The sequence below is a fragment of the Petaurus breviceps genome, unplaced genomic scaffold (assembly GCF_028583685.1).
Source record: "Petaurus breviceps papuanus isolate PSGF00001 unplaced genomic scaffold, PetGlider_PUasm1.0 567, whole genome shotgun sequence".
NCBI lineage: Eukaryota > Metazoa > Chordata > Mammalia > Diprotodontia > Petauridae > Petaurus > Petaurus breviceps.
In genome coordinates, this window is record NW_027186383.1 from 7,268,284 (window position 1) to 7,294,812 (window position 26,529).

Genomic DNA, 26,529 nt, shown 5'->3' on the forward strand with positions numbered 1-26,529 from the left:
CCTTCCTTCCTTCCTTCCTTCCTTCCTTCCTTCCTTCCTTCCTTCCTGTCTCAGGCTGGATTTGAGCTCAGGTCCTCCTGACTCCAGGATGGGTCCTCTATCCACTGTACCACTAGCTGCCCTAAGCTTATTTTCCTCATTAGGTTTTTAGTTAAATAGTTGAAAATAATCAATAGCCACTAAAATTCATCAAACACCTACTGTATATAGAGCATTTTGCTGTGGGTTGAGAGGGATACAAAGTTTAAATAGCACACAGTCTCTGTCCTCATGGAGTTGATAGGTTGGGGGAGGGGCTAAGTCATTGACAGAGGTGACTGTAATACTTAACGCTAAAAGATACATGTTGAAGAGGGACAAACCTACTTGCACTCTGAAGTCTACCTATCAGGGAAGACTATTGTCAGCCACGGGGTCAAGGAAGACTCCCTAAAAGTATCTGGCATTTGATCTGGGCTTTCAGCAGATAGACATGGAGACACGAGGATCCTAGGCAGGACTGAGACTCAGGGCTGGGGGCAGAGGTGTTCAGTTTGACTGAAACATCAAGTGGGGGGTGGAGAGTAATAGTAGATCAGATGGGGCTTGGTAATATACAGTTTGAACCTTACTATGGGAAATAATAGGGAGTCATTGAAGGTATTTGAGGAGAGGAGTGACCCCACCTGATCCATAGGCAGAAAAGAGTATAATCTGCTACTCAGAGAGATGATAGGGGAAGAGAAGTCTGCACTCAAATGACCCACGCCATTCACCCAAGATTTGAGCATCCAGGGAGGACTGTTTAATAGGTATGTGAGGCAATGTGTTCACAGCGGTCATGTCCTGGGTGACAGAGGAGCAGATAAACACAGACAGTGTTGTCTTGGGTTTCTGGGGGGTGTCAATTCCATGCCAGCTTTAGTTATTTACCCTTACCTGGGTTTTTTTGGGCAGAGCCAGACCCTTAAATGGAGGCAAGAGGGAATGAGCTCATAGCCAGAGGAGCACAAGCCTTGCTCTTTCCTTCCCGCTGATCCCGGGCTTGTTCAGCCAGTCAGTAAACATTTATGAAGTGCCTACTATGGGCAAGGCTAAAATTCATGAATTCTAAAATTCATGCCACTATTAAACAGCTTGGCTGGGATTTGAACCCATGACCTTTGTCCTACCAGCCTGGGAAGACTTCCAGCACAGGATGGGAGAAGGACTCTCATTCCAGCACTAAGTCAGTTAATTCTGAGAGACTCCGTCATCACCAAAATATTGGCCACCAGATGGTGACATTTTTGACACAACTCCGGAAACAATCCTCCAAAGCAGTTTGATGTTTGGATCTTCTTGGGCCAAGGAAGGGGAGCCCCTTTCCCTTAGTGAAATCCCAGCTGAGGAAGGAGCCCTTCTTAAAGGAGGTGAAATGGAGCAAATCCAGCTGCAAAATTGAGGCAGACTCTTTTAATAATATTAATAATAATAGATTTATTTATTTATTTTGAACATTCTTTTCAGATTTTGAGTTCCCCTGCCACCAGCAAAATAATATCAATTATACATGTGAAATCATGCAAACCACATTTCCATATTAGCCATGTCACAAAAAGCAAGAAAACTACATTTCAGTTTGCACTTAGAACTCGTCTGCTCTCTCTCTCTCTGGAGGTTAATAGCATTTTTCATCATAAGTCCTTTGGCATTGTCCTGGATCACTGCATTGATCAGAGCAGCCACGTCTTTCCCAGTTGATCATCATACAACACTGCTGACACTGTGAACAATGATCTCCTGCTCCTTTTCTTTTTTTGGAGGGGGGAAGGTAGGACAATCAGGGCCAAGTGACTTGCCCAAGGTCACACGACTAGTTTTGGGATAAGTGTTTGAGGCTGGATTTGAACTCAGGTTCTCCTGACTGCAGGGCCAATGCTCTATTCACTGCGCTACCTCGCCATCCCATCTCCTGATCCTTCTTGCTTCACTTTCTATCAACTTATATAGATCTTGCCATGGTTTTTTTTCCTAAAACCACCCCCATGTCATTTCCCGTAGCACAATAACACTCTCACAATCGTATACCACGATTTGCTCAGTGATTCCTCCCATTTATTGGCATCCCCTCAATTTCCAATTCTTTGCCTGCACACAAAGAGCTGCTATAAATTTTTGTACATATTGGTCTGTTTCCTTTTTCTTTGATCTCTTTGAGATACAGACCTTAGCAGTAGCATTGTTGGCAAGATCTAGATAAGCAGAACCAGGAGAAATCTGTACACAATCACAGACACAACGTATGTGTGATGACCAACTCTGACAGACTGCGCTCTGCTCAGCAATGCAGGGTTATGAGACAACTCCAGAAGACTCAGGATGGAGAGGGCCATCCACATCCAGAGAAAGAGCTGCAGAGTCTGGATGCAGAGGGAAGCAAACTCTCGCTCTGCCTCTTCTGTGTTTTCTTTTGTTCCTTCTTTCCCATTGTTCACTCCATTGGTTATAATCCTTCTTTACGACTTGACTAATGTCCAATGTGAAGGTATTTGTAGAACCTATATCAGATTGCATGCCGCCATGGGTGGGGTAGAAAATTTGAAACTCAAGGGATTGTGGAACTGAATGCTGTAAATTAAAAGTAAATAAACAATTTTTTTTTAAGTTGGCTAGAGCACCTAGAGTTGGCCAGGGTCAGAAAGCCAGTGTGCATCCATGTTGGGACCTGAACCCAAGCCCCTCTGGTTCCAGGGCTTGCTATCTATCCACTGGGCCATGCTACTAAGTTAGCGTTTAATATATATTTGTTTAATTTCATTTATATAATCCTACAATCATTGTTTTTTTTTGACACTTTAAAAAAAACACAAAAGAATTTTTTCATTTCTGTCCTTTCCCTTCACTTCCTTCAAAATGTACTCAACCTGTGCCTCGTGACCTGAGTTCAAATTCTGACTGTTGCCCTTTCATTCCCTGTGTGACTTTAGCAGGTCACTTTGGACCTGAGTTTCCTCCCTTGTAAAACGAGAGGGGCTGGACTGGGCGGCCTCTGAGGCCCCCTCCAGATGGAGAGCTGGGGTCCAATGACCCAAACAGGTGACACCCTTATCAGCAGTTTGGGTTGAGGCCCAGGGCTTCTCTTCCATTGGAGCTTAGTCTTGAGTGTTCTCTGATAAGCAGGACCTGGAAGGCTTGGGGAGTTTTTGAGTGAACTCTTGATTTTCCTAGTCAGGACTTGCTTACGTTTTAAGCCAAGGAGATTAATTTAGAAAATTCCCCCTTCCACCCTGGCATTGGGCATGAAGCTCCCCAACAATATACATGAAAAAGCTTATGAAAAGGAAGCTGAAATCTGAGGAGTGGAAACCAGCAAAGGTCATGCATGAGAGCTAATGAAAGCTGCCTTCTTCCCATGGCAGAGGCAAGGCCACCAGGCTGGAATCATGTCTGGACCGTCAGCTTCCGACTCACACGGTCATGTTTGACTATTTTTGTCATAAGTTAGGGTTCAGTCTAGAGAGGGAAGGGGGGACCGATGGGTGTGATGGAGAGATAAAAGGCATCCCCAAAAGACCCTTTTTATTTTTTTTTAAACATTTGGGGTTAAGTAACTTGCCCAAGGTTACACGGCCAGTTATTTTGTGTGGGTGTTAAGTATCTCAGGCCAGAACCAATCCCAGGTCCTCCCAACTCTGGGGCCGGTGCTCTTACTCACTACACCACCTAGCAAAAGACCCTTTTTAAAAGGAGACCCTCGGTGTGGCACCCCGGACAGAAGGAGGGCTTGGGCTGATGAACTCTGCTTGGCAAGGCTGCCTGGAGCAGGCTCTCACACCTCTGGAGAGTGCCAGGCTAGTGTCAAACTTGGTTTATGATGCCTGCATGGTCAGGCTGCTCTCTTTCATCCTCACCAGCTTTAGAGCAAAAATGTCCTGTTGCCTCAAGGCTATCAGCTACCTTCCCTTAATGTCACCATTGTTCCCCTGAGCTCTCTGGACCCCCAAGGGGTCTGTGGGTAGATTTCAAAGGGACAGGGAACTTGGATGAGAAAAAAATGCCATCTTTATTTTGACTTACCTTTGGTTTCTTTTATAATCCTCCATATTTTGTTTTATGCCCTTACACATTTTAGATGGGGACTCCAGGCATCACCATACTGCCCAAGGGGCCAAAAAGGGCCACCCAGAGCATTAAGAACCCCTGTCCTGCTGTGTTTAAACAAGAGAATCTTGGAAAGAATCTTGGACTTTGTCTCTGGAATCCTGCTCTTCATTCAGTTAGTTAATCACAAGTATTTATTAAGTACCTACTGTATGATGATATTGAGCTAAGAATTAAGGCTTCAGAAACAAAAGTGAGAGTTCCTGCCTCCAAAGAGCTTGGGGAGGAGGGAGAGGAGACAGGCATCCATCACTCAGTGAGCGAGCATTTATCAAGCACCTACATGTGCCTGACACGATGCTGAGCTTTGATGCCGGGGATATAGAGACAAAGCCAGAAAGGCTCCTCCCCTCCAAGAGCTTACAGCCTATGTTCCTTTGCTTCATGGTCCACATGACCCTCCACAGTTACTGAGAGCGTCACATTCAGCGGAGGCATTAGAAGGCCTTGGGGAACTTTGACCCCAGAACAGTTCTGCCTTCTGGAACCCCCAGGTTCCATCCAGACTCAGGTCAAGAGCCCCTCTGTGCATGAGACCTTTCCTGGGGACTAGTGCCCTCCAAAGGCAGGTCGTCTTCTGTCTGGTGCATACATACCATATATGTTTGTTAGAGTATGAGCTTCCTGAGGGCAGCGATGGGGACTTCTTTTGCAAGACCAGCATCTGGCCAGTTGTAAATGATCCCTCACCTCAACCCTGTAATATATTACACCCACTATTATTCTGCCCATTTTGTAGATAAGGAATGGGAGTTTCTGAGGTGTTGTGACTTGCCCAAGGTCACTCAGATGGTAAATGGTAAGCAGGACCCCAGCGCTAATCTGCAGACACCAGCTCCAATTGACAACCCATTATACCACTTATCAAACAGAGGCTTCACTCAGGAGCCCCCTCCTAGGGGCAGCCTTTCCCAACACTTCTGATTTGACATTACTGTTCTCTTCCTTCTCAAATTATCTGGTATGTATTTATCTGTTTATATCTTGTGTCCTCCCCGCAAGAAGAATAGAAGCTGCTTGAGGACAGGAGCTATTTTTCATTTTTGTCTTTGTGCCTTTGCAGGAAGACTTCTCTAGTGCTATCAGCTCAAGCCCTCCAAGGTTCTGGTGTGTTCTAGGTGTCAGATCTAGAGTCAGGGAGACTTGAATTCAAATCTGGCCTTGGACACTGTAGCACCAATGCAATATTTACAGCACTCACAATCACAATAAAGACCATGACTATAAATGTTGCATGACATTCGATTGCAAAATACACCAGATTCTCTAGGTAGAGGACAGAACTGAAGCATTTATTTAGACACCAGAAAACCTAATCCCAAAACAATAAGCCAGTTCCATCATAGTACCAAAGATATTCAGAATCCATAATAACACTGAGAGCCACAGCATCCTTCAGCCTTCCCACAAACCAATACAAGATCAATATCTATTCACGAGCTTATGACTCCCTGCCAGAGCATCCTCTCTCTCTCTCTCCCCCACTGTCTGGCTGGTGCTGACCATCTTCCTGTGGGCTCTGCTTCCCTTCAGCAAACTCCTCCCACCACAGGCTTCGTGTGACTACATTCAGCCTATCCGGAGGCACAGTTTACTTCCAAAGCTGGGGAGGTCTTCACACTCCCCCCTACGTCTGTTAAGGGGCAGGGGAGATCTTCAAACTCCCATTCTCATTACAGATACTTACTGGCTGTGTCACCCTGGGTAAATAATCCAACCTCTCAGCCTCAGTTTCCTCAACCATAAAATGGGGATAATGAAGCACCTGCCTCCCAGGGCTGTGAGGATCAAATGAGGTAACATCTGTAAATTGCTGCTGTTTCTACATGGCATTGACCCCATCAAGCTCACTTGATAAATGTTTGTTGAAGTGAATCAAAAAATGTGGCAAGCCTGAGTCTACACGTGTGGGTTTGTGGGTGTTAACACTCTCCCGGCTCCTCTCCTGACAGATCTACTTCCCTTGACGTCTCTGTGTCCTCAGGAAAACAGCACACCTGCGCATTAGCCTGGCTGGTGGCTGTGTGGTGAAAACATGCCTTTGTTTAGAGCAATGCTGCTTTGTCACATCTCTGTTGTGTGACCCTGGATGTTCACGGCCCCTGCTGAAAAGCTGGAAATTCTCATAAAGCCTCATTAAGTCTGTTTATGAAGCCAGAATAGCAATGGCTCAGAGAGCTGAAGCCCTTTCTCCAGCACTCTGATCAAGAGGGCCCAATCAGTTCTAACCATGGCCTGCAAATCACAAATCAGCAGCAATCAGTTCCGTCTATTCACTGAAGTGACTGATTGAGCATCACCTTGTTAGACTAATTCCAGCTGCTCTCCCTATTTGAAAGTAACAAAAATGCCAATATTCTTTGATGTTCATGATTCAGTCCTAGTTAATGAGGGTTTTTTTATACTAAAGTAATATAAACACATTAGCTTAAATTTAATTTTCATTGATGTTTTTTGTTTCTATATAACCTTAAATTTTGAAAATATCTTCAACCCCCAACCCTCTCCAGCAAAGAATTTTAAAAGAGAAAAAAAAATGAAAAAATGCTGTTATCATTTTTGTGCCCAACTTATGATTTCATTTCTCTAGGGAGCCCCTGGTAAGGAAACCCCCGCTCCAAAGCAGAGCAGCAGATACTAGTAACTTGGAGTTGAGTTGCCTCTGAGGCTGTTAAGGGACTTGCAGAGGGTCACATAACCAGGGGTCAGAGACAGACTTTCTCACCTTTGAGGCCATTTCTCTCTTTCCTCTCCCGTTATATTATTGTTGTCCTTTCGTTTTTACATTTTATTTATTTTTTTAAAGCAATCTGGGTTAAGTAACTTGTTCAAGGTTACACGGCCAGCCATTTCTGGGTATGGTGCCAAGCGCTGGAGCCCAGATTTGACCCCCAGTCCCAACACTGGAGCCGGTGCTCTTACTTGCTGAGCCACCTGGCCACCCCTTGTTTTTACATTTTAAAAATTATTTTTCCATCCTCATTTCTCAATATATCCCTCTCCCTTTCCACTCAGAAAGCCATGCCTTCCCAGAATAAAATAGGACCAAAAGATCAACTCAGAAGACCCAAGCAACAGTCAGCCCAGTCTCACAGTGTATGCTGTGCTCCCTGCCCCAGGCTCCCCTCTTCTGCAAAGGAGAAAGAGGGGTGCACTCTCCGTGCTCTTCCCTGGGCCATGCTCAGTCTCATGACTATACAGTATTCACTTTTGATTTTTGCTGCTGCACTTTCTGTTTACACTCCTGTCATTAAACATATTGTTCCCCTGGTTCTGCTTAACTCACTTCATCAATTTGTAGAAAAATCTTTGTATATTTTCTATATTAATCATTTTTTTGCAGTGAAATAATTTTCCATTACTTTCCTGCCCCATAATTTTTTAGCCATTCCCCAGCTTATGAACATCTACTTTGTTACCAGCTCTTCGATATTGCCCCAAAAAGTCAGTTTTCTTGTTTTGTTTTATTTTCAAAAACAAATCTGAAAAAAAATTTTTCCGACACTCTGCACTATACTGGGAATTAAATGACAAAAACAGCAGGTCCTGGTCTTCTGAAGTTTACATTCAGTTCTACTGGTGGGTAGCTTGCCCAGTATATGGGGCACTGGGACTCACCCCAGTCCCCTGACTCAAATCTAATTTTCATTCTCCAGAGCTATGGATAATAGGACAATTTATAAGGGAGCCCTCAGGGCATCTGAGCATGGCTTTCCTGGCCAGTGATTGAGCTGTCCCATCAATACCCTGGATCTCTTTCATCCTGCCTTTTGGGAGGCAGCAAGAAGTGCCCTATTCAGAGTTAGAGAGAGACAGAGACAGGGACAGAGAGAAATGTCACATGGATACAGGGGACCATCCCCCCAAAAGAGATGGCCATTCGGGAGTCACATTGTGGGGGATAGAGACCACCACCAGATTTTTAAAATCCGAGTCTGCGTCAGAATACAGAAAGAGTCCTTTATTCTTTCTCATGAGAAAGGGCCCAGCCCTGTTAGCTCAAGGAGTATCAGCTAGGGAGTGCAAATTATCCTAACCCTAACCTGGCCCACTCCCCTGTCTCACCACTGGTCGGGGAGGTGGGCTCACAATCTCAATCCCTCATTCCCATAACTATCCATGAATTAGTATCCTATCAGAGGAAGGTGTTTTCCAATCTCTCATTTTGCACCAAATTTGGAGGCAGCCAATGAGAGTTACAGTTGACAATCTTTTATTATCATAATTATTCATTTGACTCTTCTACCCAGTCAGAAGGAAGCATCCTTCAAATCCTCGCTTATGCATAGCTGCACACCAAATTTGGTGACAGCCAATGAGAAGAAAGCTAGTGTTGCTTCCTTTAAATTTGCTTACCTTATTCCCAGGCCTGTGGAAACTTTACCCGTTGCTATCTCTCACACAACATGGACCTCAGAGAGGCTTTTCTCTCAGTCTGTCACTCATTATGTTCCTACTCCAGAGCAGACCTCTGGCGAAAATCTCTAAAACAAAACTCAGATGTGGGATTAACATCTCAAAGGGATTAACAAGGTTCCATCTAGAAAAGGTGTTCAATGGACACAAGTGATAGCAGATATAGGACAGCTATTTATTTCTTCCACCACAAAAGAAATGTTTAAAATGCAGGTGCGTTTATGCACAAGGATGCAGTAACAAATACTTTAAATATAAAACGGTAACCTATGATAATAAGAGTAAAGACAACTTGGTGAGACTATATTCCACATTCGCCTCATATCTGTACTCTGAGGTGCCACCCGGGCTGACCCTCCTGGCAGTCTTCCCTGGCACTGACACAGCTTCTCCTCAAGAAATGAGTCACCTCTCTCTGTGCATCAGGCACCAAGTCAGGAAGTCCTGACCTCTCAGACTCACTAGTCATCAAGGCTAGCCATACATTTCTCGGGATTGTCATTTAGTGACCTGGCAGTGACCAGGAAGGCTGTCTAGAACAATCAAGGCCACCCAGGTCTTGAGGTCCAGGCTGTGGGCTCCTAGCCTCGAAGTCTGCTAGTGGGGAGGAGGGAGCAGAAAGGTGTCCCTCAAGGTGGCCAATGAAGAGGGGCCCCAGGGAGCAGTGATTCCTACCCCAAACACCCATCGTCTTTGATAGGCCCTGCCTCTCCTAAGGACCAATCAGAGGCTGCTGCATCATGGCACACAGCCAGCACTCAGTGAGAGGCCAATGTGTCTGTCCATCCTCGTGGGGCCAGAGGACTTGGTCCACAGGATCACCCCCACTCCATAAATATGTACACATATATCAAAGATCAGGCAGTGAGGTGGCCCTGCAGTAGCGAGAATGCCCAGCCTGGAGTCAGAAAAACCCAGGTTCAAATCCAGCCTCAGACATTTCCTAGCTGGGCAAGTCACTTCACCCTGTTGGCTTCGTTTTTCTCATCTATAAAATGAGCTGGAGAGGGAAATGGCAAACCCCTCTAGCATATTGTGTATGTGTGTATTTGTGTGTGTGTATGTATAAGCAATCATGGTTAAATGACTTGCCCAGGGTCACACAACTAGTAAGCATCTGAGGCTGGATTAGAATTCAGGTCCTCCTGACTCCAGGGCTAGCGCTATGTGCCACCCAGCTGTCCCCGGTCCAGTATCTTTGTCAAGAAAACCCAAGTGGGGTCATGAAGAGTCGGACACGACTGAGCTGAACTATCTATCGAGCACATTTCCTGAGACCCTGCGGTGCCGGAATCCTGGTGGGGGGATGCTGAGGAGTATCAGCCCTCATGGCACACAGGAGGCTCCCTGGCCTGCAGTCTGGACACACACAGGGGCCCAGATCTGTGGGTTTCTGCCCTTGGGTCTGATGTGGGGGGGCATAGGAGCTGTCAATCACCAGCTGGTCTGCATGACAACCCTGGCCCCTCCCCAAGCAGCCGCAGGGACACCGTCATCAGTCATATTCGCCAAAGTTGTTCCTCTGGATTAGATGAAGTTTGTTAGGCTGGCAGTTTGCTGACTTTGCACTTCCAGCCCTACATGTCACGACCAAACCAGTTGTTGAACACATATGTGGGTCACCCTTGTTAGCTAGGGCCAGGGCCTAGCAATGGGCCGGCCACACACACCTACAGTGTGCCAGTCACACACACACACACCTACTGTGTGCTAAGCAGCACAAACAGGGGCACAAACAGAAAAGTGAGACAGTCCTGCCCTCGCAGAACTTGCCCCCTTTACGTAGATGTGTGTATAGTTTCACACACACACACACACACACGATGATTACCTTACAGTGTCTGTATCAGCAGCCCAGACAAAGGCGGCTTTCCTCTGTAAAAAGCTCCCAGCGGCATCCCGTTTCTTCTCAGTGTCTGACCCACTTGACCCGCCTCACCACCAGTGTCCATTCTGAGGACAGAACAGGCGGGCCCCTCGCCCCTTGTGAGTGAGAACAGAAGTCTGAGTGGGTTTGTGTAAAGGACAGTTTCAGGAGCCCAGGTGTCTGGAATCATTACAGAAGCGTCAGAGTTTGGGATTCCAGCTGCTGAAACATCAGTGATCAGATCTGGCAGGGAAGTGAGATGTTCTCCCATGGAGCTTGAGGTAAAAAACCAGATCCATTTTGAAACCCAAAAAAACTCCTTAAATTTCCCCATGCCGTCAACCAGACCAAGGGATTCACACACCAGATTTTCAGGAACGTTCAGTTCGATCCAGCAGGTCAAGGAGCATTTATTGAGCACTTACAATATGCCAGGCACAGCATTCTTGCCCTCAGGGAGTTTACATTCTAATAGGGGGACAGGATTGGGGAAGGTCTCTGCTGGAAGGGCAAGGTGTGGAAGTCTGGAGAGCCCAGAGCAGAATAGGAGAGGAAAAGAAGGATGGCTAGCCTGGGAGGGCATTTCTTAAGCACCTACTCTGTGCTAACCATCATGTTAAGAATACAAAGGAGAAAAAAAGAATTATTCCCTGTCCTCAAGGAGCTTATAGACCAGTGGGAGGGGGGGAGGCGGGGAGAGACAAAATGTATTAAGAGCAAAGGCGAACATAAACATTATCCCTGCCCTCAAGGCGGTCACATCTATACAAACAACCTTTCCTTTCTCCAATCACCACCCCAAGCATTCACAGGCCATAAAGTAATTTGTTTGAAAAGTAGAGACTGGAGGTGCTGGGTCATCTGGCATCTTGTCAGTGAGGACGTTTTGGGGTTGTTGTTGTTTTTTGTCTTTTTGGAGGGGGGAAGGCGGGGCAATTGGGGTTAAGTGACTTGCCCAAGGTCACACAGATGGAGTCAAGTATCTGAGGGTTGGATTTGAACTCAGGTCCTCCTGACTCCAGGGCCAGGGCTGTATTCACTACACCACCTAGCTGCTGCATGACCCCATGGTTATAAAAGATGAGTGATCTAGCATCCCCCTCCCTTACCTGCAGAAGCGGAGGACTGGGGGCATGAAATAGTGCATATACTCTCAAAAGGGGGTCACAGATGGGCTTGATTTTGCAGGACGACTTTTCTTCCTTTTTTATTCTTATCTACCAGAAGTAGCCCCTGGGGAACTAGAAGGAGGAATGTATTTGGAAATGTAAGTGATACAAAACAAACCCCCAAAAATCAATACAAGGATTTTAAGTGACTCATTTAGGCAGAAATGGCCAGTTTAAATGGAGGCAATGAGGTGCTAAATCCCCTTCTGCCTCCCTGCTCCGCCCGATTCACACCAGCTACACTACACTTCCTGTGCTGAGCAAGCAAACATCAATTAATCAGGCTCTCAGAAATAAAGTGACGGAACCACATTAACCCTAAGGGGACCAGGAGACAAGCTCTCTCTCACTCAGTATGACCCCAACTGCTCACAAAGCTTTGGCTTGGTCTGCTTTCCAGTTGTGTCCAACTCTTCGCGGCCCCTTTTGGGGTCTTCTTGGCAGAGACACTAGAATGGTTTGTCGTGTCCTTCTCCGTGTCATTGGACACATGAGGAAACTGAAGCAAAGAGGGGTAAGTGACTTGCCCAGGGTCACACAGCTAGTGCGTATCTAAGGCCAGACTTGAACTCAGGAAGACGAGTCTTCCTGACTCCAGGCCCAGCACTGTGCACTATGGCGCCACCTGGCAGCCCCAAGCTTTTATTTGGACCCTCTTCAGCGGCAGGAAGACCCCCCTTCTAGGGGTTTGCTCTGATGATTAGACCTTTTTCCCTAACGTTAACTCCAAAGGACCGACCCCTGTGGGTGCTGGTTCTGTCCTCTGGGCAAAAACAGGGTACCAGTTGTACCTGGAGAGTCTGGCTAGCTACAATGCCAGAATCATAGACACACACACACATATACACACACTTGCACACATACACACACATATTCACACTCATACATGCACCCCACATACTCTCACACTCATGTCCACTTCATACACACACACATACACACACACACACACATACCCCATAATCTGAGGCACAGAATAATTCAGTTACTACCCAAGTTTGCACAAATAGTATCAGAGCAGCATTTGAACTCGGATCCTGGACCCAAACAAACTCTGCACTTTCTTCTCTACACCAGGCTGCCTCTAATCTTCCTTGGTCTGGTGCAGATTGGACTGGGGGAGCTCTGAAACCCTTTCCAAATCAGTCTTAGGATTCTGTTCCCACTGATTTCCTAGAAGATGCTGATTCCCTCTCCTGCCGTCTCCAAGGCCAAGGCTGGCGAGCACTTGCTGGAGGTTGACTTTAGGGCCGGTTCTTCCCCTGGGGTTGGTGGATAGATATCAGGGATCCATGAATCAGACTGGGGAGATATATGATATCTCTGGTTTCCTTTATAATCCTCTGTATTTTATTCCATGCATTGAAAAACCTGATTCTAGGGGCAGCTTGGTGGCCCTGGAGCCAGGAGGACCTGAGTTCAAATGTGACCTCAATCACTTAACACAAAACTAGCCTTGTGACCTTGGGCAAGTCACTTAACCCCAATTGTCTTGCCTTCCAAAAATGAAAAAAAAAGAAAAGAAAAACCTGATTATGGGGAGGGGCCCTTGGAGCCTCCTGGGGCAGCCTGGGAGGAGGCGCCAGGCGCCCTCCAGGCCATGTGTCTTCAGGCTAGGGTTGCCCTGAGATGTTATCAGGACTTCCTTCCAGCTCCAGGCCCAGCCACTCTCCGGCTCTCCCCACCCTCTGTCCATACTCATGGCTCTCTGGAATGATGACCCAGCTCACCACAGCCCCAGGCATCACCAGCTCACTAGCCCCTAGCCCCTTGCCTGGTGACCAAGGTGGGCGGTTTCATTTCCCTGCATGGGTCCACAAAGGGACGAGGTGGCCTAAGCCTGTAGGGTTTATTTGTAAAGGAAGGCATAGGGGAGATCCCCTCTTCATAGCTTAGCAGGCAGCCTGGGAGCTGGCAAGGAGGGGAGAGCCAGGTTTACTGTGCTCTATGGGAGTGGGCAAGACCAAGAAATGCTCAGCATGCAGGAGGGCGGGAACTATTTCAAGCACATTAAGAGCCATCATTTGGGTACAATTTCTGCTCCCTTCAAATATTCTACTGTATTTATCACAGTGGGTGTCCTGGGGTGGGGGACAGCGAGCTGGGAGCTTATCCTACTCCCTGGAAATGTTCTTAACCCTCTCCATGCCCCTCGACTGAAAGAACAGATTCACACATTGAGTTTTCAGCAGGGTTCAAGCTGCTATTAAACACCTACTGTGTGTTTACTTAAAAGTAGCTAAATTGTAGAGACAGAAATGGACCTGCAGCTGTACATGGGGAGCTCATGGAAAAGAAACCTCCCTCCACTGGGGCAGGCTGGCACCTGCCCCTTTAGAGTCCTAGAGGAGTTATTAACCTTTCTTGTACCATGGAACCCCAGGGCAGCCTGGGGATGCCTGGGACCCCTGCCCAAGAGAATTGTTTAAATGTATAGACTAAAATGCAAATACTCATAAAGGAAAAATTGTTGAATTATAGTTATCAAGATTTTTTTTAACAAACACAGGGCTCAGGTTAGGAACCCCTGAAGACAGTTTTCTAGGGGCCCATGCCCAAGATCACACAGACCTTCCGGCTCTGAGGCTGGGTCCTTATACATTATGCCACACTTCCCCTTATTTCTTTATTTATTTTTATTTACCTCTCATTCTGATCGGTCTTCATCTCTAAGAAATCCCAATAAGTGAGGTGTTACTATGTAGCTGACATTCCCGTCCTCCTCAGCGGGATGGATAACTCAGAGTGGGGTACTGCCCAGCCCTAGCTCTGGATCCAAAGGACCTGGGTGCAAATCTGTTCAAGGTCACAAAGCAAGTCAGTGAGAGAGTCAGGATAAGCAGAAAGAAACTCTGCTCCCCCTGTGGAGTCAGGTCCAGATTCAGATCCAGAATTCGGAGCCCCTCTCTGTAAAATGGAGCTAACACTCTTGACCTCACTGGGTTGCCATCAGTCTGCATGAGCGGAGATGGAGTGTGTGAAGTGCCTCAGAGCCGTATGCATATGACTGTTGTGACCTCGAGCTGGCTGGCTCAATGCCCTGCTTTCCTGGCATGAATCTGAGGGATGCGCTGGATGGCTTTTCCGTACTGGGGGGGATCTGAGTGAAGCTACAAACGTTTTAGAAATTTTCAGGGCTTCCTTCCATGTCCTTATGTTGAGTCTTTGTATGGGCTTTCATCTGGCATTTGCAAAGCAAACGTTCTGTGTCAGACATTGTGCTGGTTGTAAGGGTTATAGAGACAAAGAAGGAAAACGCTCCTGCCCTCAGAATTCTACCAAGGGAGAAAAGCACACAGGGAATAGATACAAAGGAATTTATGGGGAGCAGATGCCTACAAGTTAGGGGTCAAGAAGGGGCTTGGGTAGGATTTGAACTCTGAAGCGGGCAGGAAGAGGGAGAGAATTCAGACAGCCTTCTTGTGCCCACGGGCCCTCCCTGCCTCCCAGGTGCCAGCCTCCCTGTGCCCACCACCCTGCCTGCCCTGCCTCCCGGGCACACCGAAGAAGCTGTCACAAGATGATGGCATCAGACTAAACAGAGATTTTCATCTGGGACTTCAGACCTAGCATATATGAGTCTCTGCAGCATCTTCTGCACCCCAAGACTCTGAGACAGGGAGCCAGAAGGTGCTGCCCCCAGGAAGTCTGTTTATGTGAAGAGTAAACATCCTGGGCCCCTATCTGCGGAGAAGAGGCCAAGGCCGATGGATGATAAATGAGCTGACCAACCCCTCGGCTGGCCCTGGGGCTGGCTCTGGGTCAGGCTGAACGCAGAGACTGGGGGCTTAAAGCAAACAAAGAGAGATGCACAAAAGCCCCCGTAATTGGGCCACACACGACAGGGAGGATGGCTTGGTCTTGGGCTCGACCTTCCCACTCAGGGCCTTCCTCTGCTTACCAGAAGAAGGGAAGCCCATGCTCTGTGAGGGAAGGAAGCCTCCGAGATTTTTGCTCATTCCTCTCTCCAAATTCAGCCCTCTTCGGTGAGATCTGGCCCTAGGGCGGAGCAAGCAGGGCCTTGCCCCAGGGTGCTGATGTTTGGAAAATGAGGCCAAGAAGAGAGAGTGGGGCAGGGTTATTGGGGCTGTTCTTTCTCCTTGCCGTTAACATCTTTGGCCCCAGGAGGGCCTCAACCCACTCCCCCCAGAGAGTGCAAAGTCCTCTCTCTCCAGCCATCCTTGTCTAGAGCTGGGGTCTTCCCCTTCTTTGTGACATGGTCCCCTTTGGCAGTCTGGTGAATCCTTTGGACCCTTTCTTATAATAGTGTGTTTAAATCCATAGAATACAATACAGAATAATGAAAAGAAAACCAATTACATCAAAATATAATTATCAGAATATTTTTTTAAACAATTTCACAGACCCCAGGTTAAGAAACTCTGGTCAAGGAACTCTCCTCTCAGGGAGACAGGCAGCTCCCTCTTTTGACACAGATATATACCCCTAGTTACAGTCGATCCCTGTGTCTCTTCCCTGCCTCCAAATCAATCTCCTTGCTTGTAAGCCATGTTCCATTGTTTCACCATGGTGGCCCTGAAGAATTCTAGAGCTAAGCCGGTCTGACATTGACCACTCTTACATTTACAGGACTATAGATTTAGAGTGACCTTTGAGGTCACTTAATCTGAACTCCTCATTTTACACATGGGGAAACTGAGGCCTGGAGAGGTTAACCACCTTGTCCAAGATCACCGCAGGTAGTAATTGGCAGAGCTAGAATTTGAACTCAGATCCTCCGAGTCTGCCCCAGCCCATGGTAGAAGACCTCTCAGTCTGTGTTTCTTAGTGCAGCAGCTAGCCAGGGGTCTGCCTTAGTTCCAATTTGAGTCCCCCAGAAACTCAATGTAAACTGTGCATTTGCAATTGGACCATTCCCAGGGCTGGGCACATGGCCCCCCGGGGGAAGCCTTCTTTGCCTGCCCAGCTCCTGTATTTTCATCTGGCATTACCTCACCCTTCCTGTCCCCGCTCATGTTGGCCTGGACTCATGGCCCAGAATCCTAAGAATGTCCCTTCAGTGCATGGCTCCGGGGAACTCGGCTGGACTGTGCTCTCCAAAATAACCAAAGAGGAAATAGTTGTCCAGCCAACGCATCTCATCCTTCACCAGGGCTTGTTTCATTCCAAAGTGCAGGGTCATGAGACCAGAGGATGGATCTCTCATTGTCTCCAGAAAGCTTCCAGAGAACGAGAAGAACACAGTCTTGTCCAACAAACATCTAGTAAGTGCCCACCATGCACCAGGCGCCGGGGGAGGCCACAGAGAAACTCAAGGCAAAAGCAGGAAGTAGCTCCTGGCCGCAGGGAGCTTACTTTCTCCTTGGGGGATACAACCAGGAAGCACAGACAAGACTCTGGAGGAGGAGGGTGAGAGCATAGATGCCTGACGGATGAGGAAAGACTTGGCTGGGGCAGGTGACTGTGAGCTGGGTCCTGCAGGAAGGATACAGAGCAGGAAACAGGAGAGGGTTCCAGGCATGGATGGATCAGGCCTTTGCAAAGGCAAGAAGGGCCAAGTGCAGAGAACATGGAGTCAGACAGTTTGGCTAGAAACATGGAGGTGGTGCCTGGAGGGGAGGAAGAAACAAGCATGGCTGAAGAGTCTGGAAAGGGAGACTGGAACCCGACAGCAGACAGCTCTGAAAGCCAAGCTGAGGAATTCATTTTCTCCCTGAGATGGCAGGGAGCCACCAAGGATTCCTGAGCAGAAGAGGGATATGGCCACACATGGGCTTTAGGAAGATGATGTTGGCAGCTATGTGGAGGAGGGATTGGAGAGGGCAGTGGCTGGAGGGAGGCCCAAGGAGGCTACTGAAATAGTCCAGGTGAGAAGCATGATGGGTGGCAGCTTCAGGAGTTAGGAGAAGGAAACAGATGGGAGAAATGATGGAAAGAAAGATTCCATAGGACACGGCCATTGATTGGCTTTGGATCTAAGTGTTGGATTTCATCATCATTTTGGCCTGCACAGATGTGCTCCTATCAGGAAAAGTTAATCCCTGGGAATCCACCTTCTCTTGCTGCCCCCTTGAGCTTCTCAGGGCATCAGCCGCCCTCCCCCCCCAAACCTCATCAGCATTTCCCAGAGACTTGAGGTCAGAAAACCCAAGCTGCTTGTCAGGATGGGTCATTGTCCCAAAGTAACACAATCTTCCCCTCCCCCACCCGGTTACTATACAGAACAAATCTTGGTCAGATGAGGTAAGGATCTGGTCTCTGACAGATTGAAAACATATTGGGTCAGATTGCCACCACACAAAGAGACTAAGATGCTTGCTCTTGGAAGAAATATTAACTGTTTTGATTCAGAAATCCAGACAAAGCTCCCACCAGAGGAGGGAATTCCCAATGATAAAATTACCTCCTGCCCCACCCTTCCATGCATTCTAGTTCTCAAAATGCTTTGTACCTCCCCAACAGCAGAGTACTTAGGAAGAACCTACTGTGTGCAAGGGGACCAGCCACATACCAATCGACAGTCACATTTCTTTTTCTTATTTTATTTATTTGTTTTTCATTTTCAACATTCACTTCTATGAGATTTTGAGTTCTGTATTTCCTCCTGCTCCCCAAGACAGCATGCAATCTAATATAGGCTATATGGGTAAAATCATATTAAACATGTTCCTACATTAGTCATGTTGTGAAAGAAGAATCACAGAGATTCAAGAAAGAAAAAACAACAAAAAGAAAAAATAGTCTGCTTCCTTCTGCGTTCACTCTCCACAGTTCTTTCCCTGGATGTGGATGGCATTTTCCATCATGAGTCTTTTGGAATTGTCTTGGATCCTTATATTGCTGAGAAAAGCTAAGTCTATCAAAGTTGGTCATTACACAATGTTGCAGTTACTGTGTACAATATTCTCCTGGTTCTGCTCACTTCCCTCAGCATCAGTTCATGTAAGTCTTTCCAGGTTTTTCATTCAGTCACATTTCTAAAGCATTTTAAAGGGTGGTACAATGGCTATAAAGCCAGCCTTGGAACCAGGGAAGTTGAACCCAGGTTGCCTCTGATCCATCCTGGCTGTGTGACTTTGGACAGGCAAGTCATGAATCCCCCAGTACCCTCTCTAGGCAACTCTGAGTCTCTGAAGTACAGAGAGAAGGCACTGCCTGAATGTTGGTAGAGAGAGGTCCTCCTCTGGGGGTCCCCTATACCAATAAAGTCCTAACTCTAATCCCAAAGCCCTGGTCCATTGCTTGTCTATATTTTTAAGTGTAGATGTCTTTATCAATAAAATCTAAGTTCTTTGAAAGCAGGAACCATTTCATTTTGGTAACCGTATATCTAGTACTTGACACATAGGACCATGGGATCAGGTCATTTATTCCAAATTCTCTCCCCTTATTTTACAGATGAGGAGACTGAGACACAGAGTTTCTAAGTGACTTATCTTGTGATCATAGATTTAAAACTGAAAGAGATTTAAGAGCCCATTGGGTCCAACTCTCTCATTTACCAGTGAGGAAACTGAGGCTGACAGTAATGAAGAGACTTTTTTCAGGGTTACACAAGTGAGTGTCTAAGGCAGGATTAGAACCCAGGACTTGCTGAGCCTAAATCCAGTTATCTTTCATTGATTGTTTTGTTCTCCTGGCATACAGAGAAGCCCCCTGCTGTGCTCTAGTTGTCTCACTCTCTTCACATGACCAGCCCATCTCTTTTGTCACACAATTAGTCAAGCAATCAATGAGCGTTTATTCGGTGCCGACTGTCACCCTTCGTACATTTCTGGCTTGGTATCCTTTCTTCTGCTCAATTCCCGTTCTGTAATATGTTATAGTTTGCTTGTCATGACTCCCACAAAGGCAAGCAAACTATGGCCCCTGCCCTCTCGGTGTTCAAATGGGTTTCGGGAGTTTTCAGATGTTTGCACTTCCCGGAAGGGAGAATGCTACCCAGACAGGAATCTGGGAAATTGGGGGAAGGTGGATACCAACACTTACTCCCATTTTTCTAACGCTTAAAGGTTTACGAAGCCCTTTCCTCCCCCACCACCTTGCCAGTTGCTGATGCTGCTTGCCCTTGGTTCTGGAAGAGGACCGCATGGTGGACAGGTGACCATGACACACAAGTGAATTGGATTTAAGTGAGGGAGGCCTGATGAGGTTGCAAAAGGATACTTAACCCCATTTTACAGATGAAAAAGTGAGAGAGGGGAAGTGACTTCCTAAGTCAGCCAGTGTCTGAAGTGGGACTTGAACCCAGATCTCCCGGCCTCCAGCCCAGCACCATGTGGAATACTGCCTGGACCCACGTGTAATTCATTAATCACCAGTTAGACTTGCCTCATTCACAGCAGCCTGGGGACCCAGTGACCAGGGCTTTTTTCTTTTGGTCCTTTTCCTTTCACGAGATGGAGAGGAAGTACTCTCAACCACACTCATCAGGGACATTCCAAACGATCTTGCTTTGGGGCCAAGGCTGGAAAGTTTTGGCCAAAAAAGGGCAATTTTGAGACACTTAGGAGCAACCAGAAAAGCTGGATTAAAGCAAGGGCTCTCTCTCCTCCTAACGAGGCAGAGTCGCCAGCGCATCAGCGCCTTGTCCTGTGCCCAGGACGTGTCCTGCATGGCTGGATCCTCCCTCCAAGGCTCCGGTGGGGACTCCTGCAAGGGAACGTTTTCCAGGATTAAGGTTTTCCCTCCAAGGGGGAGAAACTTGACAGATGGCACGATGACCCACCCCATAGAGGTCCCCTGATTTATTGCCATTTTCAGCTGTCACCAGGGTATAAATAAATGGAATGAAAGGAGCAGCCAACCTCACGTCAGAGGCTATCTTGGGCACTGGTGACACTGTGAGCCCACAGGACAGACTTCAGACGCTGCGGGGGGCCCCAGAATAGCTCAGCCCTGGTCTGTTGTCCCTGTGAGGACATGAGGTACTGGGACACACTAGTGTCAAGGACAGCCCGCATCTCTTCAGAGATTCTGGGGACTTGGCAGCTGGAGAGCTCCCAAGGCTGCCTCTTGGGGAATTCCATGTTCTCTCCCATCTCAGTCAAGGGCTGTGCTTATTTTTTCCAAGAAAAATCATGTATCTGTTGCTGTGTCTATATCACTCCCAGAAAAACCATTGACTAATGCCAAAGGGAGAAGTTCTGTGTGTTGGGGGATAGGGGGGACAGAGGTGAGGAAGGGAGAGAGGGACATGAGCCTTTTACTTTGTTCCTTAATAGCTGAGTTATTAAGTGCCTTAGGCAAGTCACTTAACAGGATCAAAGATTTGGAGTTAGGGGAGATCTCAAAGGCCATTTTATGGATGAGGAAACTGAGGCCCACAGTGGTTGATTTCGGATCTATAGATCTGGAAGTGGAGGGGTCATGAGAGGCTCTTGTAGACTAATCCCTGTTATTTTACATATGAAGCAGCTGAGTCCCACGGAAGCCCAAGTCACTGACTCCAGGTCATAGAGATGGTGAGACTTGGGATTTAAACCAAGTCTTCCTGGCTCCAGATATAATCCTTTATCTACCGCACATCCCTTCTGGCCCTGCCTCCCTCCAATCTGCAGAGTGAGCTCCAAGAGAATTCTTTTCTCTCTCTCCCGGGCTTGTTCTGAGGGAAACAAAACATAAACATGAATTGCTTCCATCTTCTGCCCTTCTGGTCTTACGCTTCCATCCAGGGACCCCCGCCTCCTGGCTGTTCTGAGCACAAGATGCTCCCTCTCTGAGCTCTAGGCATTTTCTCTGACCGTCACCCAGCACCTGGGACACTCTTCCTCCTCCTCTCCGCTTACTGACCTCTCTGACTTCCTTTAGGCCCCAGCTAAAACTCCACCCTTCCCTTATCTAACTCATTGACAAATCTCTGTCTTTCATTTGAAAGCTCCTAATGTGGGGCCATGGGACCATGAATGGATTTCCATTGGTTTCTGAACTTGAATGGAGAAAAAAATGACATCTTTATTTTCACTAATTTCTGTCTGATACTTAGCATGTCCCTCAGTTATGACTAACCCCCCCCCCCACCAAAGAGAAAGGGCTCCACAGGCCTCACAAGACTGCCAAGGGGCCTAGAATATAAAAAAGGCTAAGGACTGCTTCTCTCAAGAGATAGCAACATTGTGTGATTCTTGGGGGGCCCAGTGGTATGGGTGTGTGAGACCAAGCCCCAGAGGCCCTGGGAGTCCTAGCCCCCTACAGATTTGGGGAGGGCAGTTGCTCGAAGTTGGGAGGGGGTCCTTCCCCAGGACTCCTGTTCACATATGACAGCCCAGACAAGGAGGTCTGAGGCCTCACCCAGGCTCGAGGATTTGAGACAGCTCACTGACCTGAGAAGACTTGGTGCCCAACAGGATAGTGGGGGAAGGCAGAGTCCAAGAAAGGCTCGGTGACCCTGGAAGGCTGGAGGGGAAGCAAATGAGTTGTTGCATTTGAGGTCCCTATAGCCTGTGACTCTCCCTGTTTCGGGATAGAGTAGAGCCTGGGGTGACTTCATGTGAGTAGAAATGTTCTAGGGACAGCAAGGTGGCTCAGTGGAGAAAGCACTGACCCTTAAGTCACAAGGGCCTGAGTTCAAATCTGACCTCAGACGCTTACTAGCTGTGTGACCCTGGGCAAGTCACTTAACCCCAATTGCCTCCCCCCCCCCCCCCCGCCAAAATAAACTTTAAAAAAATGTTCTAGGAAGAGAAAACCCTCCCGTTAGCCATTTCTGAGTGTCCCTCACCAATCCACAGGGACATCTGCCTCAAGGACAGGAGAACTGGGTCAGGAGTGACCTTTGAGGCAGAAAAGCCTTGTATTGCTAACCTCTGCCTTACAGGAGAGCCCTGAGCCTGTTTATCTTAAAAAACCAAAACAGGCCACTTCAGGTATTTGCAGGGTCTTTGGCAAGGCCCAGTGACCCCATATAATACCCTGAGGCCCAGAAGGCAGAGCCCAGAAGGGCAGGTGTCCATGAAGGCACCTGGTTATCTCATCTGATATTCCCAACAGCCCTGTAAGCAGGGGAGATTGTTGGCCCCACTTTTCAGGGAAGAAAAACTGAGTCTGAGAGAGGTGTGGTCAAGTGACTTCACCACTGGTGTCTGAGGTGAGATTCGAACTCAAGTGTTCCTGCCTTGAAGTCGCCTGCACTATCCACTAGGCCACCTAGCTACCCAAAGACTAAGGAAAATCTTCCCAACCATCAGAGCTATGCCAGACCAGCTTGACACTGGAGGTAGTGAGCTCCCCGTCCCCAGAGGTCTTCAAGGACCATTTATTGGGGGTGTTGTAGAGGGGCTTCCAGGTTGGATCAAGGTTGGGCCAGATGGCCTTTGAAGCTCTTTCAGTCTCAGAGATTTTGTCATTCCTGGACCTGGGTTCCTGAACTTTTGCATCCCCGCCTTATGGCTGGCTCCCAGGCACCAGCAGATCCAGGCTGAGCTTAGGCCCCAGGCATCCCTTCTCCAAATAAGATGCTCCATTGTTTGGGGTTGTTTTCTCAGCAAACAGGGCCCAGCCAGCGGGGGGCGAGGGAGGGAGCGCTGCTTATTTGAAATGTGACCGAGCAGGAATGAAGTCATGGGGCTGGGAACTTTGGGGATTAGGGCGTTTCCTGGACCGGGAGCCTCGAACTTTGTGGCCTCCTTGACCTAACTAAAACCTGGTTTTTTTTCTGGAAGGTGCCAAGTCTCTGATAATCCTATTGGAGCTTCAGAAGTTCATGAACTTGGAGCTGGGAGGGCCCCCAGGGGTCATCTGTCCACAGGAGAGAAATTGGAGGCACAGAAAAGGAAAGTCATCTGCCCAAGGTCACCCATGTCTGCAGGGGCAGAGCTGACCACATGTTCCATGGCAGGGTGGTCATCTCTGTGGATGGACACGGACAATCCTGCTACTGGCCTAGACCAGGGTCTTCCTCCTGGGGGCTAGCACAGTGCTCTCTGCATGTGGGGGGCTGGTGAATGTTTGCTGACTTGAATCAAATGTATAGCAGAGAAAAGGCTGTCTAGTCATTTTCATTTGTGTCTGATTCTTTGGGGTTTTCTTTGGCAAAGTTACAGGAGTGGTTTGGCCATTTCCTTCTTCAGTTCATTTTATAGATGAAGAAACTGAGGCAAACAGGGTAATGTGACTTGCCCAGGGTAAGTGTCTGAGGCCCGATTTGAACTCGGGTCTTCCTGACTCGAGGCTAGGTACCCTATACACTGCAGGGCCACCTAGCTGCCCCCTTCACCTCCTGGCTGCTGGAGGGACATTACTTCCACTCCATCCTGAATGAGAATTCCCTCTCTGATGTGACAGGGGCACCCATGGCAACACCCAGAGCAAAGAGATCATGGTTCCACATAAACCTCCAGAGGATGCCATAGCTTCATTTTTTTTCTTTGAATCCGTACTACCTAGGGGAGTATTTTTGACCCATAGCAGGTACTCAACAAACATTTGTTGCATTGAATTTAAATGAATTGATATATCAAAGCAAGTGCTGATATTATGAAGCCTCCATAATCTTGCTGTGGTTCAGTCATTCAGTAATGTCCAGCTCTTCATGGCCCTTTTGGGATTTCCTTGGAAAGACACTGGAGTGGTTGGCCATTCCCTTTTCCAGCTCATTGTACAGATAAGGAAACTGAGGCAAACAGGGTCAAGTGACTTGCCCAGGGTCACACAGCGAGTAAATATCTGAGGTTGAATTTTAGCTCAGGTCTTCCTTACTCCAAGCCAAGCTTTCTATCCATTGTGCCACCTAGCTGCCCCAAAGGACTAGTGATACACACATACATGTGTATATTATATACACACACAAACATATATACATACACTTATATATATCTACATATGTATGTATATGTGTGTACTGTGTGTGTGTGTATAACTGAAGACAGTCATTGCATTACATTCTCACTAGTGGGAAGGCAGCACATTGAAATAAATGGGGAAGGCAGGTGTTTCTGTATTTTGGTTTGGAAAGTTACAGGGACAGTAAATGGAGCCCTAGAATACATTGACATGAGGCTGAAATAGGGGCTCATTAACAAGATGTGGCCTCCTGGGGCCAAAGGGAGAGGATTACCCGATGGGGACGACCCTCCAAGGCCAGCCAAGAGGTCAGCCAGCCCAGCCTTGGCATTTTACAGACAAGGGGCCGAGGCTGGGAGCAGGGAGGGGATTGGCCCCAAATCACCAGGTGGTAAATGACAGGCTAAGATCTGAGTCCCTGCCCTCCAAATCCAGGGGTCGAAACGTGGTGTCACACTGGGGAGGGGAGACCTGTGGGGCCGAGGTAGGGCTAAGTGAGAGGATAGTGGGGGATCCACTTGGTCTGGCCTTGTCAGAACACCAAGTTATGGGTCCTTATCAACCCCCTGGGGTTTAATCTGATAAATGTCCAATAGAGCTGGCAGCTAGGTGAGCATGGAAAAATGGCAGGTGGAGTCAGGCACCAGAGATGGAGGAGCAGAGGGATCATTTCACAGGAAGAGTGGAGGGGAAGCACAGACCACCAGCCCCCACCCCCATCTGAACCATTCTAGGAAGTCAGGACCTGTCACAGGATGGAGAGGTGACCAACTTCCCCCAACATAGCACATAAGGAAACTGAGGCCCAGAGAGAAAATGACTCACCCAAGGTTATCTAAGTCTTAAATGACTGAGGGACTTGAACTCAGGTCTTCTGACTCCACATCCCAGAAGGTAAAAGCTCAGACCTGGGGAACTGAGGGAGAGAGACAGAGAGAGCGAGAACGTTTAGTAAGCCCTTGATGTGTGCCCAGCTCTGTGCTAAAAGCTGGAAGTTCAGATACTAGCAAAATAGTCTCCCTGCCTTCAGCAAACTTCTGTTTGAATGGGAGAAGGCAGCCCCCTGGGGACAGATTCTGGAAGCAGGAGAAGGGGATTGTACCCCAGGTGCCCTGGGCAAAGAGGCCTGCAGAGCCCCTGGTCCACCCCTTCTATTCTCTCCGACTGATCGCCCTTTCTCTTGCAGGAGTTACCGAGAGGTCACCAACTGCACCTACCTCATTGCTGAGAAACTGGACTGCTACTGGCCCAACCACCAGGTGAACGACTTCTTCCTGGCCATTCACAGGCACTACTTCCGAGACTGCCCTGCCACGGGAAGGGTCCTGAAAGACCCGCCCAGCAACATCCTCTGCCCCTTCATCATCGCCCCCATCTTGGTGACTCTGCTTGGCACGGCGCTGGTGGTGTACAAGAGCCAGCGGAACGAGGGCATCGTGTAAGGCCTCGCCAGCCCAGGGTGGGGGCACTCACACCGCTGCCATCATGCCCTGAGCCTGTGGGGCAGTCAGACTCCGGGGCATGCTGGGAAGGAGGTGGGAGGAGGTACCACTTTCACATGGTACAGTGACAGCTTTTCTAATGAGGGGGCTTATTCCCTGCAATATAGTGGGTGGGCGGGCAGAGATAAGGAAGCATCGTGGAAGACAGTGTGAACACAGACTGCAAACAGTCCTCTTCATTTCCTCTAAACAACACATGCCCCTTGAGAATGCTAACAATATTTTTCAGTTGCTGACAGATTTGAGAATCAAGTTTGACATGAGCCCCATCTTGACTCAACCAACAGGGTCTAACAGATTGGTTCAAGTTGGCCAAGGTTCCGTCAAGGAGAGATGTTGCAAGTATAAATTATTCCTTGGGAAGTCTTTGGTCAGCCCTTTGTCTTGAAGTGTTCAGTCTCCAGATGTGATCCTCTGGCCTCATGACGTTTCCAATGTATGAAATATTTTATCATGCTGTATACAACGAACAAGCTGTGTTTAGGTGATTAAAAGATATAGTCTCAAATATGGAAATGCGTCTGCTCACTCTGGGACTTTCCAGTTGGGGTAGGAAGGGGTATCAGCAGTTTGGCTTATGCGGGTGAGCGGTCCCCTGCCACCCTGATAAATCCTGGCATTGTTGGCATACATAGGTGAGATGATAACAACTCTCCTTTATGTAGAGATTTACAGTTACAATGTACCTAAATTAGTCATCTAAATAACTGTG

The 26,529-nt window shown here is 47.9% G+C and overlaps 1 protein-coding gene across 1 annotated transcript in view; it reads left to right on the plus strand.

The window, feature by feature from the left end:
- RAMP1 (receptor activity modifying protein 1) overlaps positions 1 to 26,325 on the plus strand; it is a 91,024-nt gene extending 64,699 nt beyond the window's left edge. Inside the window, exon 3 of the mRNA XM_069103193.1 lies at positions 25,502 to 26,325. Coding sequence (XP_068959294.1) covers positions 25,502 to 25,757 — 256 coding nt within the window. The 3' untranslated portion in view covers positions 25,758 to 26,325. The remainder of the gene's footprint in view (positions 1 to 25,501) is intronic.
- The last annotated feature ends 204 nt before the right edge of the window (positions 26,326 to 26,529 follow it).